The 13275-nt window shown below is 45.3% G+C and overlaps 1 protein-coding gene across 1 annotated transcript in view; it reads right to left on the reverse strand.

Annotated features, from left to right (window-relative positions):
- LOC119167671 (epoxide hydrolase 4) overlaps positions 1-13275 on the reverse strand; it is a 212322-nt gene that overhangs the window by 5683 nt on the left and 193364 nt on the right. Inside the window, exon 7 of the mRNA XM_075865908.1 lies at positions 10081-10217. Coding sequence (XP_075722023.1) covers positions 10081-10217 — 137 coding nt within the window. The remainder of the gene's footprint in view (positions 1-10080; positions 10218-13275) is intronic.

The raw sequence follows: 13275 nt of genomic DNA on the forward strand, positions 1-13275 counted from the left end.
ACGAAGAAATCTCCGCAGTTGACACTCACCTCCTACACTTGTGGGAGGCGCGCCGAAGCTTAACAAAACGTTGGAAAAAGCAGAAGACTAATCGCAAATTACGTATCCGCATAGCCCAACTCACGGAACAAGCTGCAGCGTATGCTGCCCAACTCTCAGATTCAAATTGGATAGCCCGCTGCGACGCCGCAGCTCGTCAGATGAGCTCGAAGGGGACATGGCGTCTCTTTCGCAGTCTCATAGACCCCTCTCAAACGAACGGGGAGGCGCAGAAGCAGCTCCGGCGAGCTCTGCAAGGGTACCAAGGCACCTCGGCACAGCTTGCGGATGCTCTGTGCGATAGGTATCTCTGTCGTACGGAGGACCCGCCTGGGCCGGCGTACACGTACTCTGGTAAGCCTAACCACCAACTCGATGCCCGTTTTGAGTTGCATGACCTTAAAGCGGCTTTAGCTAAAATGCGCAGGGGTACGGCTCCGGGGCTGGACCGCATAACAGTAAAGCTGTTGGCAAACCTCCCTGACACAGCCTACCTCCATTTATTGGAATACATGAACGAGATCTGGGACGGCCGTGCGCTCCCTTGCGAATGGAAAACGTCACTTGTGACTTTTATCCCCAAAGCAGGCAAGGCCGTGAATACGGAAAATCTGAGGCCCATATCACTGACTTCGTGCGCGGGCAAGCTTATGGAGACGATGGTACGGGATCGCCTCTCCCCATACCTTGAGGGCAAGGGCTTCTTTGCAGACACCATGTTTGGGTTTCGCCCACACATGTCTGCACAGGACGTCCTTCTCCAGCTCCATAGGGCCGTCATACAGCCCATAAGTATGCAACACAATGATAAAGCCATCCTCGCCCTTGATCTGAAGGGGGCTTTCGACAATGTTAAACACAGCAGCATCCTGGCTAACTTGAGCTCCACTGATTGCGGGGCTAAGGCCTTTGCATATGTCAGAGATTTTCTCTCTAAACGCCAGGCACTTCTTCGGATCGAGGACGAGGAATATGGCCCGTACATTATGGGAACACGGGGTACCCCACAGGGAGCAGTGTTATCACCACTCCTTTTCAACATTGCTATGATGCGCCTTCCAAGCGAATTGGCCAGGGTGGAAGGCACACAACACGCAGTATATGCCGACGATATTACAATCTCGACCACTGAAGGGAGCCTTGGTGAAATGCAGGAACGCCTTCAGCAGGCCGCATCCATAGTCGAGGCGTATGCCAACGATTGTGGACTCCAATGTGCTCCAAACAAATCAGAGCTTCTGCACGTTAGAGCGAAGCCAAGAGATAAGTCAGCCATACACATCTCCCTGTCTGGTGTTCCCATCAGAGAGGTGGAGGAGCTCCGGGTTCTCGGCCTGTTCATTCACCACAGACTTAGACCGGACTCCACTATAGCGAAACTTAAGAGAATAGGCGAACAGGTAGGGCGCATGATCCACCGCGTTTCCAACAAGCGGAGTGGTCTGCGGGGCAGGGACGCGCTTCGGCTCGCGCATGCCTTCGTGACTAGCCGGATCCTCTACGCCGTCCCATACCTTCGCACTAACAAGCAAGAAGACGAAAGAATAGATGCCATCATTCGTAAGGCTACTAAACGAGCTCTGGATCTCCCGGTGGCCACTTCCAACGCCAAACTGAGGGCGTTAGGTGTGCTCAACTCCTACCAGGAGTTGCGGAAGGCCCACCTTATGAATCAATATACGCGGCTCGTGCAGACGGCTCCCGGGCGCCGCCTGCTAAACCGCTTACATATACAGCACACTTGCACTGCAGAGGAGGTGGAACGTATTCCGGAACTATGACGGCATATGCTCTCGGTCGCTCCACTCCCCAGTAACATGGATAAGCACACGCACGAAAGCAGAAGACAGGCGCGGGCTCGGACGCTTGAGAGGCAACACGGCTCCCGACCTGGTGTATTCTACGTAGATATAGCAGGGCCTTCGCCCACGGGATTTTACACGGCCTCTGTAGTTCACCGGGAAAAGCATGTCAATGGGCTCTCGTTCCGAGCACAAAATCCAGAGCGCGCTGAGGAAGTCGCGATAGCGCTTGCTGCTGCGGACCCCAACTCGAAAGTTATCATCACGGACTCCCGGAAAGCATGTACTCATTACTTGGTAGGAGAGATATCCCCCCTAGCCAGCCAAATTCTAAAACGGGCTCTCGCTGATCCAGGCCCGAAACGCATCGTATGGGCTCCTGGCCATCAGGGCTTACGAGGTAATGAGGCCGCTGACGCGGCCGCCCGAGCGCTTACCCACCGGGCTCCTCACCTTGGCTCTTATGACTCGGAGGCCAATACACCGCTGCTGCGGTTCAAAGAAATTCTGACCTATTATCGTGACACTCACCGCCTTTACCCGGCTCCTGCAAAGGGGTTGAGTAAGGCGGAAGAGCGAACTCTAAGGCGCCTGCGGACAGGTACTCTACTCTGTCCTGCAATCCTAAAGCATTTCGATGCGAACACAGATGGGCGGTGCCCATACTGTGGGGAGACGTGTGATATCTTCCACATGGTATGGGCATGTCCGAAAAATCCCCACCTACCCCCTTCCCCTACCCCTTCCCGAGAGGCATGGGAGACTGCCCTCCTCAACTGCTCATCACTAGAGTCTCAACGGGCTCTAGTGAGACGGGCGCGAGTAGGGGCCTCGTCATGCGGTGTCCCGGACTAAGGACGCCGACCATGTAGCAGGGTCATGCTCTGGCCCCGTACCTCTCTCTTCTCTCTTTTATAATAAATGTTTTTCATCATCATCATCATATATGCGCAATAATTGATTTTTATTTGACAATCACACAAGTATGAACGCTGAACTTTGAGCAATACTGGTGGGTGCTGCGGAAGGGGTTGGTCGTTTGAGGTATCGTCTGGTGCCGTACAGACAGACAGACAGACAGACAGACAGACAGACAGACAGACAGACAGACAGATGTACAGACAGACAGACGTACAGACAGACAGACAGACAGACAGACAGACAGACAGACAGACAGACAGACAGACAGACAGGCAGGCAGGCAGGCAGGCAGGCAGGCAGGCAGGCAGGCAGGCCAAAATGTTTGCATCGAAGGTTTCCAAGAAAGACTATTGTCTTCGAAAAAATGCGAACAGCTTAAAGCGCGAGACAGACGGTGCGATTTTCCGTGCGATGCGGCGCGCGGTGCGGCGATGCGGCAGTTAGCCGGAGTGGTGACGTTCCGTGACGTTTCGTGACACATCATCGCATCGCACCGCCGCACGGCAGCTGCCAATCACAGCGCGAGCAGGGAAACGTCGTGATAACGTGCCACGAAGCAAGTGAACCAGCTATAGTCGAGCTGCCATATTGCCGAATTTTCATGCCGAGAAGGTAGCTCCATCGGTGCCGAAAACTTTGACAAAACCCTGAGTTCTGAAGCCGCTCGATTTTTGAGTGAGTTACTAATTTCATTTGTACGACATGAGCCGGTACTGTGGAACCAACGCTAGGTAATGTACTGGAATGCGGATGCACGTGCGGATGCCTGGAAATGAATCGTCAGCATGCTAGCTTTTGCTTTGACAGATGGTATGTAGATGTATTTAATTGTCAAATCTTTTTTTTTTCTTTCAGACGCTTTTTCTTTGTAGTGTGAATTGTGCACGCTGCTGAGCTTTTCACCTGAGACAAAGTTTCAAACGCAACGTTTTACACCCATACGGCGGTAACCTTGAAACATGACGTACGGCAAATTTGGAAAGCTCTGTTTACTTGTTTGAAATTAGCAAATGGCATTAGACCAGATTACACTCCATAGTGATTGAGAACGGAGGGTAATGACACGTTATGAGCGCCTATAGCTTCTTTTCACAAACCCCATAAACGTCCTGTGGCCAGTTAGCAAACCCGCGCCTCTCAAGCCGCTATTCAGCTTCGAGTAATTGGTTGCATGCATAAAAATACTGTTTTAACAAGGTGCCGAGCATGAAAGTCCTTTTTACACTTCTAATGAAATGTCTTGCAACACTTCAAGTGTAACATTGCTGTTGTGGTCTTAACACAATCATTTGTTATGTACGTGTAGTATGAAAAAGCTACACAGTACACAGCTCTTGCAATGTTTGTGGCATTGAAAAATTAAACATTGATAAATTTTTGACTGTGAGCGATTTCCTACATTTTCCACTTTATCATTGCAAGCATTAAAATTGCAATTGTGTTGGTCGATTTAGTGTATATCATTATAGTAGATCCGACTGGAAAATTGAGAAGAATTGAAGAAACAAGCAGTAAAGAAGCATGGAATGACACGTGTTGTTATCTTGCCTTCTTTGCATTTTTTTTTAGTTTGTGTCACCAATATCTTATTAAAAATGTTTGGCTAAATCGCGCATAGTGTGTTTTTGTTACCTTCTGTTTTACAGACAATGTCAAGCTGGTATCCTATACATTGAGAAATTCAAGGGATACCTTCTAAAAAACTAAAAATAAAGCGGGGCCGGGGTGGGCAATGCAATACCCAAATAAAAGTTTCTCAACCACCTGCTCGTCCTGAAGGACGTCACCTAGCCACATCCGTAAGTACTAGCTATGTTTTTGGTTTGTAGAAATGTACAAGCATTGAAAGTAGCTAGCACTTTAAAATGTTTTAATTGGAGCGCAAACACCTGACATCCAAACTTCCCTCTTCGTTGTGGCTACAGTGTCACTGACACATGCTAAAGAAGAAGAAATATACACAACATTGCACTGAATATCTCTTCAAGTTTATGAGTGACGCTCGTGTACTTAGAATTAGGTGCACTTCTTGAAGTATTCTAGGTCCATAACAATGTATAAACTTTCATTATCAACATCTTGCTTGAGTGCACAAATATTCATGACAGACTTCTGGCTCAGTCTTTCACAAGTTTCCTAAAAAAGAAGTCTGATGAACTCCTGTCAAGCGACCAAGCTGCCAAATGAATTACGCCAAAACAAATTATACAACAGTTTCGAATATTTTGCGAACTACTTTTGCCTTGACATATTATGGTGGTGCATACCACGAAATTTGTGTCTTCCTCTACTATTCTTTTTCCCACCAACGAGTGCAAGTGATGAAAGTGTCACACTATTTTTTTATTTGCAATGTGGGATTTTGCTGTGCAGCACACTCTATGAGCTATTTTTTGTAAAACCTCATCTTGGGCTGTTGATCCGATATTATCTTGTTTTTGTATATAGCGACGTGAATTATTAAGGATATGAAATATTGTTTGCCTAAACCCAACCTTTTTTGTGGAAATGTGTCTACCGTAACCCTGTTCGTTTAATTGTTAAAAAGATGCAAAACACAGGTAAACAGCTCAATATGGCTGCACACAAACCCTCCATAAAATATATATATACAGCTGTGTATTTTCTTAACACGAGTGTCAAGAAAGAAGTCCGAAACACTGAATTAGTTTCTGCTTCAATGCCGTAGCAACTAAAATGCTGGCGTATATCTTTCCGCAACTCAAAATACAGCTAAGAAACAGGAATAAACTTCGGTCATGCTAAATACTTTGTGCACGTACTAATTTTCTCAACATGCATGAACTGTGATTGCACTCTGCTATCATATGGAACAAGAACAGTTCACTTTGTTCAGTGTACTTTATTGGTTCATGCCAGTAATCTTCGATAGGGAATCAGCAAGGTGAAAACGAGCCCGAACCAAGAAACGAGCAACACACCACTTAAAGCGCTTACCGCACTGCTTCAAGATTAAAATGTTCAACCAACTAGTAACAAATTCCTCTTATATACCACTCATCTGCTATATGTTTGCCATCCAGTTAGAATTTGGTAGAATTGCACTCGCGGAATCAACCCCTTCATGTTAAGATCGTTACTACCGTTAGCAGCATAATAGCAATTATGGACGTGGTGCTGTTGGGCCTGCACACTATGATGGAGCATGCCAGATTGAAGCGAGTGGTGAAACTAGAGCCGTTGCCTCCCTGTGAAAGCAGAAGAGGTCTGTGTTTTGGCAATGCCACCAGTGATGGCTGCTACTGCTGCCAGTAGTCATCAGAATCGTTAATTTTAAAACAAACAAAGGAATAAGGACATAGTTAGAATGTACAGAAGGAGGTCCTAAAGTCATAGACTAAAATGGGACCTCCTGGGCTCGTAAGGTGGCTATTGTACATGTTGCCCCATGATTCAATGTTGTTGTTAAGATGAGAATGAACAAAAGCATAATAAAGTGATATGAGAATAGAGAAGCAGAAACGCAATCGAGCTTTGATGAGAGTGCGTTTATCGTAAGCCATTCTTTTTTACACGTTAGAGACGTGTATATTAAATTTAAGGTAGTCATTAAGTTCCAGACCTAATATTGTACAATAGTTAGCTGCAGAGACAATGTTGATATGAGGAAAAGATGACAAATCTGGTCTTGTTATGGTTAATTTGCAAGTTGTTATTTTCACATAACGTACACATTTTCAAAAGATCTTCATTTCACTTATTTGTTAGTGTAGATATGCAGCGATTAGAAATATACATCGTCGTGTCATCATCATATAAAATACATTGAGATGAGAGGCAAATCATTAATATAAACTAACAACAGTGGGACACCTAATATGGCCTCCTGTGGTACACCAATGTTCGCAAATCTTCCTTTAGAATAAGAACCAGATACATCATTGGTTTGTTCTCCATCCTGTCAGTAAACGTGGATAAGGAGCAAAGGTGGACCTGTTATTTCAATAGCTTCGAGCTTCGCTAAATGAACGGGGTGATTTATAATGCCGAATGTTTTCAAAAGGTCTATAAACAGGGATGTTGCAAATTCACCACGATCAGTCGCTTTTTTGAGTAACCGGTAAGTGTTATAAAAGCTACATCCATTGAAAATCCGCAGCAAAAGCCATACTGATAGGGAGAAACAATATATAATTTATTTATGTAACTTGTGATTCATTTTCTATTATTTTTGTAATGTTATATGCCTGCTTGTGACACGCTCCCTGCAACACTCTGTGAAGAGTGATCACCATAAAGACACCATAGATAGGTGGCGCATCTTCACATGTATTTATGCCGTATAATTACTTCGCTCATTTTTGAGCTGCACTAATTCTTAAAACTTTTCACCGGAAAGTACTAGTCCTAATTAAAGGAACTATTTAAAGGAACAAAATAAATAAATCTATTTTTTGGTTCACTATAAGTACTACGGCTTCGTGGCATTAGCCACCACCCGATCTAAAGAGTACAGCCATATCAATTCATCCGTCCATCCATCCATCAATGCATGCAACGTTTATGTTGACCTAATGCCTTATCTACTTTGAATAAAGTAGGTAAGGCATTACTCCAACATAAAAAGAAAGATTCATTTTTTGTGTTTTTTTTTCTTGCGAGCCTGGTCGCACACATGACACCGTCCCGTTATAAAATGGACGCTCAGAGCATTCATCCAGACAAGGTTTTTGATCGGGCTCGTTGGTGAAGATTCCTAACAGCTCACAGCGCACTCAGAGACAGGGACGAAGAAGGGGCACACGAAGACCGCGCTTGTCTTCGTATGTCCCTTCCTCGTCCGCGTCCATGAGTGAGATAATATGACCACCTTAGGCGTCGGTTTTCAATGGCCTGCACACTCACCTCCTTGTGACTACGCCCGCTTCGTTCTCGTCACTTCGTAAGCATGGCAGCACGTGACAAGTTCCTACAATGAGTGTCACGCATGGGTGTCCTCCCAAGCACCCTCACATACCTGCTCTTAGCCCCGTTGTAGAACAACTGATAGCTCCACGTCTGCCATATATGACCGTTAGGCGTTTGACTCGCGGCAATGGCCAGAATGGTATAAAGGGGCAAGTGGTTAACGCGCAGATGGACGCGGCCAACACTGAGGTTGCGGCCGCGGGACGGGGCCGATAACGCTGCCTTTGAGTGTGCGCACCATGCGCCGGCTCGTTAACAAGCCTTCCTACAGAAATGGTATGGCCAGGAAACGCCCCATGCGCCTCCGAGCAATGTTCCCTAACATCATTCACTTTGTTAATATGTCAGTGATTTTTTATAGCGAATGCATTTCTTAGTCGGGCTATGTTGATTGATTGAGTGATTCTGGGAATGAGAAAAGAAGGCACTTAATTTCTGTCTGCATCTTGGGTTGCATGGCGCCATGCCTTGTAGAGAAAGGAGGAGTAGAATGAAAGAGGGTAGGGTGAGAGAAGTGTGTATATGTGTAGAAAGTCGAGGCGTGTTCTTCATGGCCGGAGCGGCCAAAAGGTGGCTTGGTACTTGGCCGCCAAGAAGCTCCCGGTCAGTCCGGCACGTCTGGTGTTGACCAGGATGAGAAGCGCTGCCTTGCTGTCACAAAGGACGGAAACAGGCTGCGTCGAGACGTCCTCCGCCAGAAGGCCGGCCGCCAGGTGGAGCCCGGCTATCTCTGCCACTGGCCGCGCTCCACCCGGCCAGCGGCAAGACAGAATTTGAAGAGCGATTGAGAAAAATGGGAGAGGAGCGTGTGGCTAAATATGTTTTCAGTTACTTGTACAGGAAGAATGTCGATACTAAATGGAAGAAACGAACTCGAAAATTGTCAAGCAAGTATTTAGACAACAGAGTAATACCAAGCCAAAAAGAAACATCCGTTAAGAAGAAGCTGAAGAAAACAGAGAGGGACATGTCGAAAATGGGAATGCTTACGAAATCATCCATGGACACTTACCCAACTTTTAAGCAGGAAATTGCAAGGGAAAATATCTACAATAATTCTCAGTGTAGTTCTCTGCTCTTCGAGGCTAGAACGGGAGTATTGCGGACCGAGACGTACCAAGCAAAATACGAAGGCACAGACACGGTATGCAGTGCGTGTGGAGAGGAGGAGGAAACGGCTGAACATTTGATAATGTTCTGTAAAGGACTCCACCCTAGAGTCGAAGATAAAGGCACAACGTTTTTCAAAGCATTTGGAGTAAAGGACAGTGAAGGCGAAATAGACTTTAAACGGGTTTAAATTACCAGGAGAGGCGAACTGATTGGTGGCTATAATCGAGGTGCGAGTTAAATTCAATCCTTCAACACACTGTGATAGTACTTAAGTTTATGGCTAGGAGCCGTGAGTCACCGCCCGCAATTTTAAATTTTGAGCACATTAACCAAACCCCGGATAAAATTGACCAGTGTTGTTATCTTACCGCATCTTAATTATTTTGTTATTTCTGGATAAGAGCTACAAGTGTTGTTTTGATTTTTTTCTTCTAGAGTCAGTGCTTAAAAACTAAGGTACTCGGCTGCTGACCCGCAGGTCGTGGGTTCAAATCCCGGCTGTGGAGGCTGCATTTCCGATGAAGGCGGAAATGTTGTAGGCCCATGTGCTCAGATTTGGGTGCACGTTAAAGAACCCCAGGTGGTCGAAATTTCCGGAGCCCTCCACTACGGCGTCTCTCATAATCAAATGGAGGTTTTGGGACGGTAAACCTCACATATCAATCATTCAGTATTTAAAAAGTTCATTAAGGAATCTTTGTTAATTACCGCGCTTGGTGGATCAAAAAATGTTCCGATGTGCTACATACAGCTGAAAAAATAGTGCACTAGCTGGAGACGCGAAGCACTAATTTTTAATTTTTTATTCTTTGGTGCTTCTTAGCTGAAACACCCTGTATACGGGGTGGCTAGTACGTTCTGCAGCGCAAGCAGTCGGTTTTTACTAGTAGACGCTGCCTGCACCTGTCTTGCGAGGCGAGAGAGTGAGGAAGTGACAGTTAATACAAGACGCAAGTATGTGGCACGAGGCGCGAGCATGCGCAGTGGACCTGCCACCACTGAGGCTGGATTCATGAAATGCTCCACATTTAAAATGACCAGTTGAGCGTCAAGCGCGTTGGTCCCCTTCACTGAATCCTTGTGTTTTGTGGACGCTGCAATTTCGCGACGAGCGCGAGCGAGTGGCCTGGCGACAGGTGAATGACTGTTCTTCATTTTATTACTACTGACGTCTCAGCCTCTCTGAGAAACTCTCAAGTTCTTATACCGACCAATCTGCCACGTCTTCAAAACAAAACTAAAGCGTTTGCGTTTAGTTGGCTTTAGCAGTGCGTACCTTGCTTTCCGAAGGTGTACTTGAAGGCCTGGCGCTCTTCGTTGCTGTAGGCGGCGTGCAGTTTGTCGATGGACTGCATGTCATTAATGGTCAAGGACAGCTCCGGCACACAGGGCAGCTGGAACGCTATGAAGTACCTGTGAAACAAAGTTTACGCTCGTTATTCGTTTTGCTGATTAATTCCCTCGAGACTCGTGATTTGATCTCTAAGTATACAGTCGCATCTTACGAAGGAGACCAGGAAGAAAAGCCATGGCTTATTGGACGCGGAGATTTCTCGCTGCAGTCTTACGCATTCGCAACAAAAAAGACAGTATTACTGCCCAAAAAATCAAGCAACATAAGTGATTTTTTTTTTCGCCGCGGGTTGAACAAAGTGGTGGTAAAGGACATATCGCTAAAAGTTATGTTATAGCCATTGTATCCCACATAATAGGCGCACAACGTCTATATAGGATGAAAGTGGTGGTTGTTATGGTGCAACAAGCGTAGTTAAAATTACCCGCAATCGCTCTGCCTGAGCATCTCCTGAATTTCAAGGTTTCGTTACCAACTTGATTGATATGTCGGATTTAATGTCCAAGAACGACCATATGATTATGAGAGACGCCGTAGTGGAGGTGTCCGAAAATTTCGACCGCCAGGGGTTTCATTACCAACTATTAAACAGTCTCACAGAAATGTCATCACAATCTGTTGCACGCTCTTCCTCGTATCAAAACTTTAGTACGCCTCGGTAGTTCGGTACTCGCAATGTAAAAAAGAAGTTGTTGCCAAGATTGCGAAAAATTTAACATAAGTTTGTCCGGTTCACTTTTAGCGATTTTATAACATAAGAGTTGCCAACGTGACTTATCAAACTCAACGGCATCCATACACTAGAAACTAGTAGGATAGTTAGTCGGTTATCATTAACCAGAATATTCTTTCTGGCAAAGTTTGAATACTAGTGCCAACTGTGTGAAACAGCTGTCTTTTGGACAAACAACGCAAGACCTTAAATATTCATCGACTCCAGTTCTCGCTCCAACCACACCTTTTAAAATAACTTTTTTCCCGGGGCTTTTTCTCACTGTTTGCCAACAAGTTTTCTCATCTCCCAGTACACTGAAAAAAAAAATTGAAACTTACTTTTTTGTTTACTTCCGGTATGTGTATGTATCTGTAAGTCGTGCGATGGCAATCTCAGAGTGAAATATTTGTATACTTCTGCTGCGTATGAGTGTTTTTGTTCAGGTATTATGCACCCTAACACACTTCAAATGCACTATCACTTTTGTGACAAAGAACCGGAACATTGTATACCTTTTTTTTTTTGTTCCGCCTCGCTTGGTCTTAAAGTACCCCTGTAGAACTTGTAAGTAAAATAGTAATGAGGCGTATGTTGCACATTCGGGAATAATGCCACAGGATAGGCGACACACGTTAGCAGGCAGTATTTTACTATATACAGACATATCAGCGCAAAAAACACAGGAAACATTTAGAGAAGAAACACACACACAGCACTGTACTCACAACTGATTTACTGTTTCAAACGCAGGGCCTCTTTGTAGGCACGCATCGAAACAACAGAAAGATAACATGAAAAAAACGAGGCGATAAAAACCACGTGACAACTGCTTGCCAAAAAGACAAACAACCAAAGGCAACCATGCCGTCTGGAATTTCCACGCCAATAAGTACGCCCTAAATATGAAATGAAATGAAAGAAAATTTATGTACTTGATACCAAGACCAACCGGGCCGAACACGTTGAAGCCAGAGAAGCCTAGGCAGCCACACACGAAGGACAAACGAGATCTAAAACGTTAAAAACTAAACATAATTATAAGAACAGTGTAAGCACAGATTCAAATTAGTAAAAAAGGCTAGTGCTGTAGGTAGCGTATTTCTTTGTTTCTTTTTTTTTCTTTTCTTTCATTTGCTTTGATATTTGGGGCCTACCTTGTGGCGTGGGAATTTTATATAGACGGCTTGCTTGCCTTCGGTTCTTTGTCTTTTTGGCAAGCAGTTGTCACGTGGTTTTTATCACTTCGTTTCTTCATGTTATCTTTCTGTTGTTTCGATGCGTGCCTTAAAGATGCCCTGCATTTGAAATAGCAAATTAGTTGTGAGTACATCTGTGCGTGTGTTTCTTCACTAAATGTTTCGTCTTTTTCTTTCTTTGCGCTGATAAATCTGTCTAAATTATTCTTGAACCAACTCGCCCAAACAGCAGTTTTAGCGCAGTATAATATTATTGCAAAAATACACTCTTTTCAGAAAGAGAACGATACAGTGCCCCGCCGCGGTGGTCTAGTGGCTAAGGTACTCGGCTGCTGACCCGCAGGGCGTGGGTTCGAATCCCGGCTGCGGCGGCTGCATTTCCGATGGAGGCGGAAATGTTGTAGGCCCGTGTGCTCAGATTTGGGTGCACGTTAAAGAACCCCAGGTGGTCTAAATTTCCGGAGCCCTCCACTACGGCGTCGCTCATAATCATATAGTGGTTTTGGGACGTTAAACCCCACATATCAATCAATCAACAGTTACCATGTCTCCCATATTTCTCGAGTCGTCTGCCTCTGTAAATAACTTTAATATACTTTTGACATTTGTTTTCGCGGTAAAACTAATATCTTAACTTTTAAGTTCCAGAGCCACGTCATGATTATAACGCACGGCGTAGTGAAGCGCTACGGAAATTTTGACCATCTGGCATTCTTTATCGTGCACCAAACGCACACAGTACACGGGGCTTCGGCCATTCCGCCTCCTCCTCATTGTGACCGCCGCGTTTGGGATCAAATTCGCGACATTCTGGTGAGTAACCGAGCACCATAAACACTAATATAAGTAAGTTTGGAATACGCTGATTGGTCGGTTTGTGGCCTTCAACGTCACGATTTGACTCAGTAAATGAGAGATGCCATCGAAAAGGGCTTCGTTTGATTTCAAGCGACTATGGGGCTCAATATTTGCACTGGCACACATTCCACAGAACTTGGGCCCCTACCGTTTTGAAGCACGATGATTGCGGCAGGAGTCTAAATGGCGTCTTTCGGGTCAGGATAGTAGCCTCTCAGGGACGACGATTGGTGGTTGTGTGCGAAATTACGATGACTGGTACATGTAGCAATGTATGTTGCACCAATAAAGCTGATCTGCTTATGCCAAAAAATATTGTACACCATTTCTTACTGCTCACACTTTCTA

This window comes from Rhipicephalus microplus, chromosome 6, assembly GCF_043290135.1.
Source record: "Rhipicephalus microplus isolate Deutch F79 chromosome 6, USDA_Rmic, whole genome shotgun sequence".
Classification (NCBI taxonomy): domain Eukaryota; kingdom Metazoa; phylum Arthropoda; class Arachnida; order Ixodida; family Ixodidae; genus Rhipicephalus; species Rhipicephalus microplus.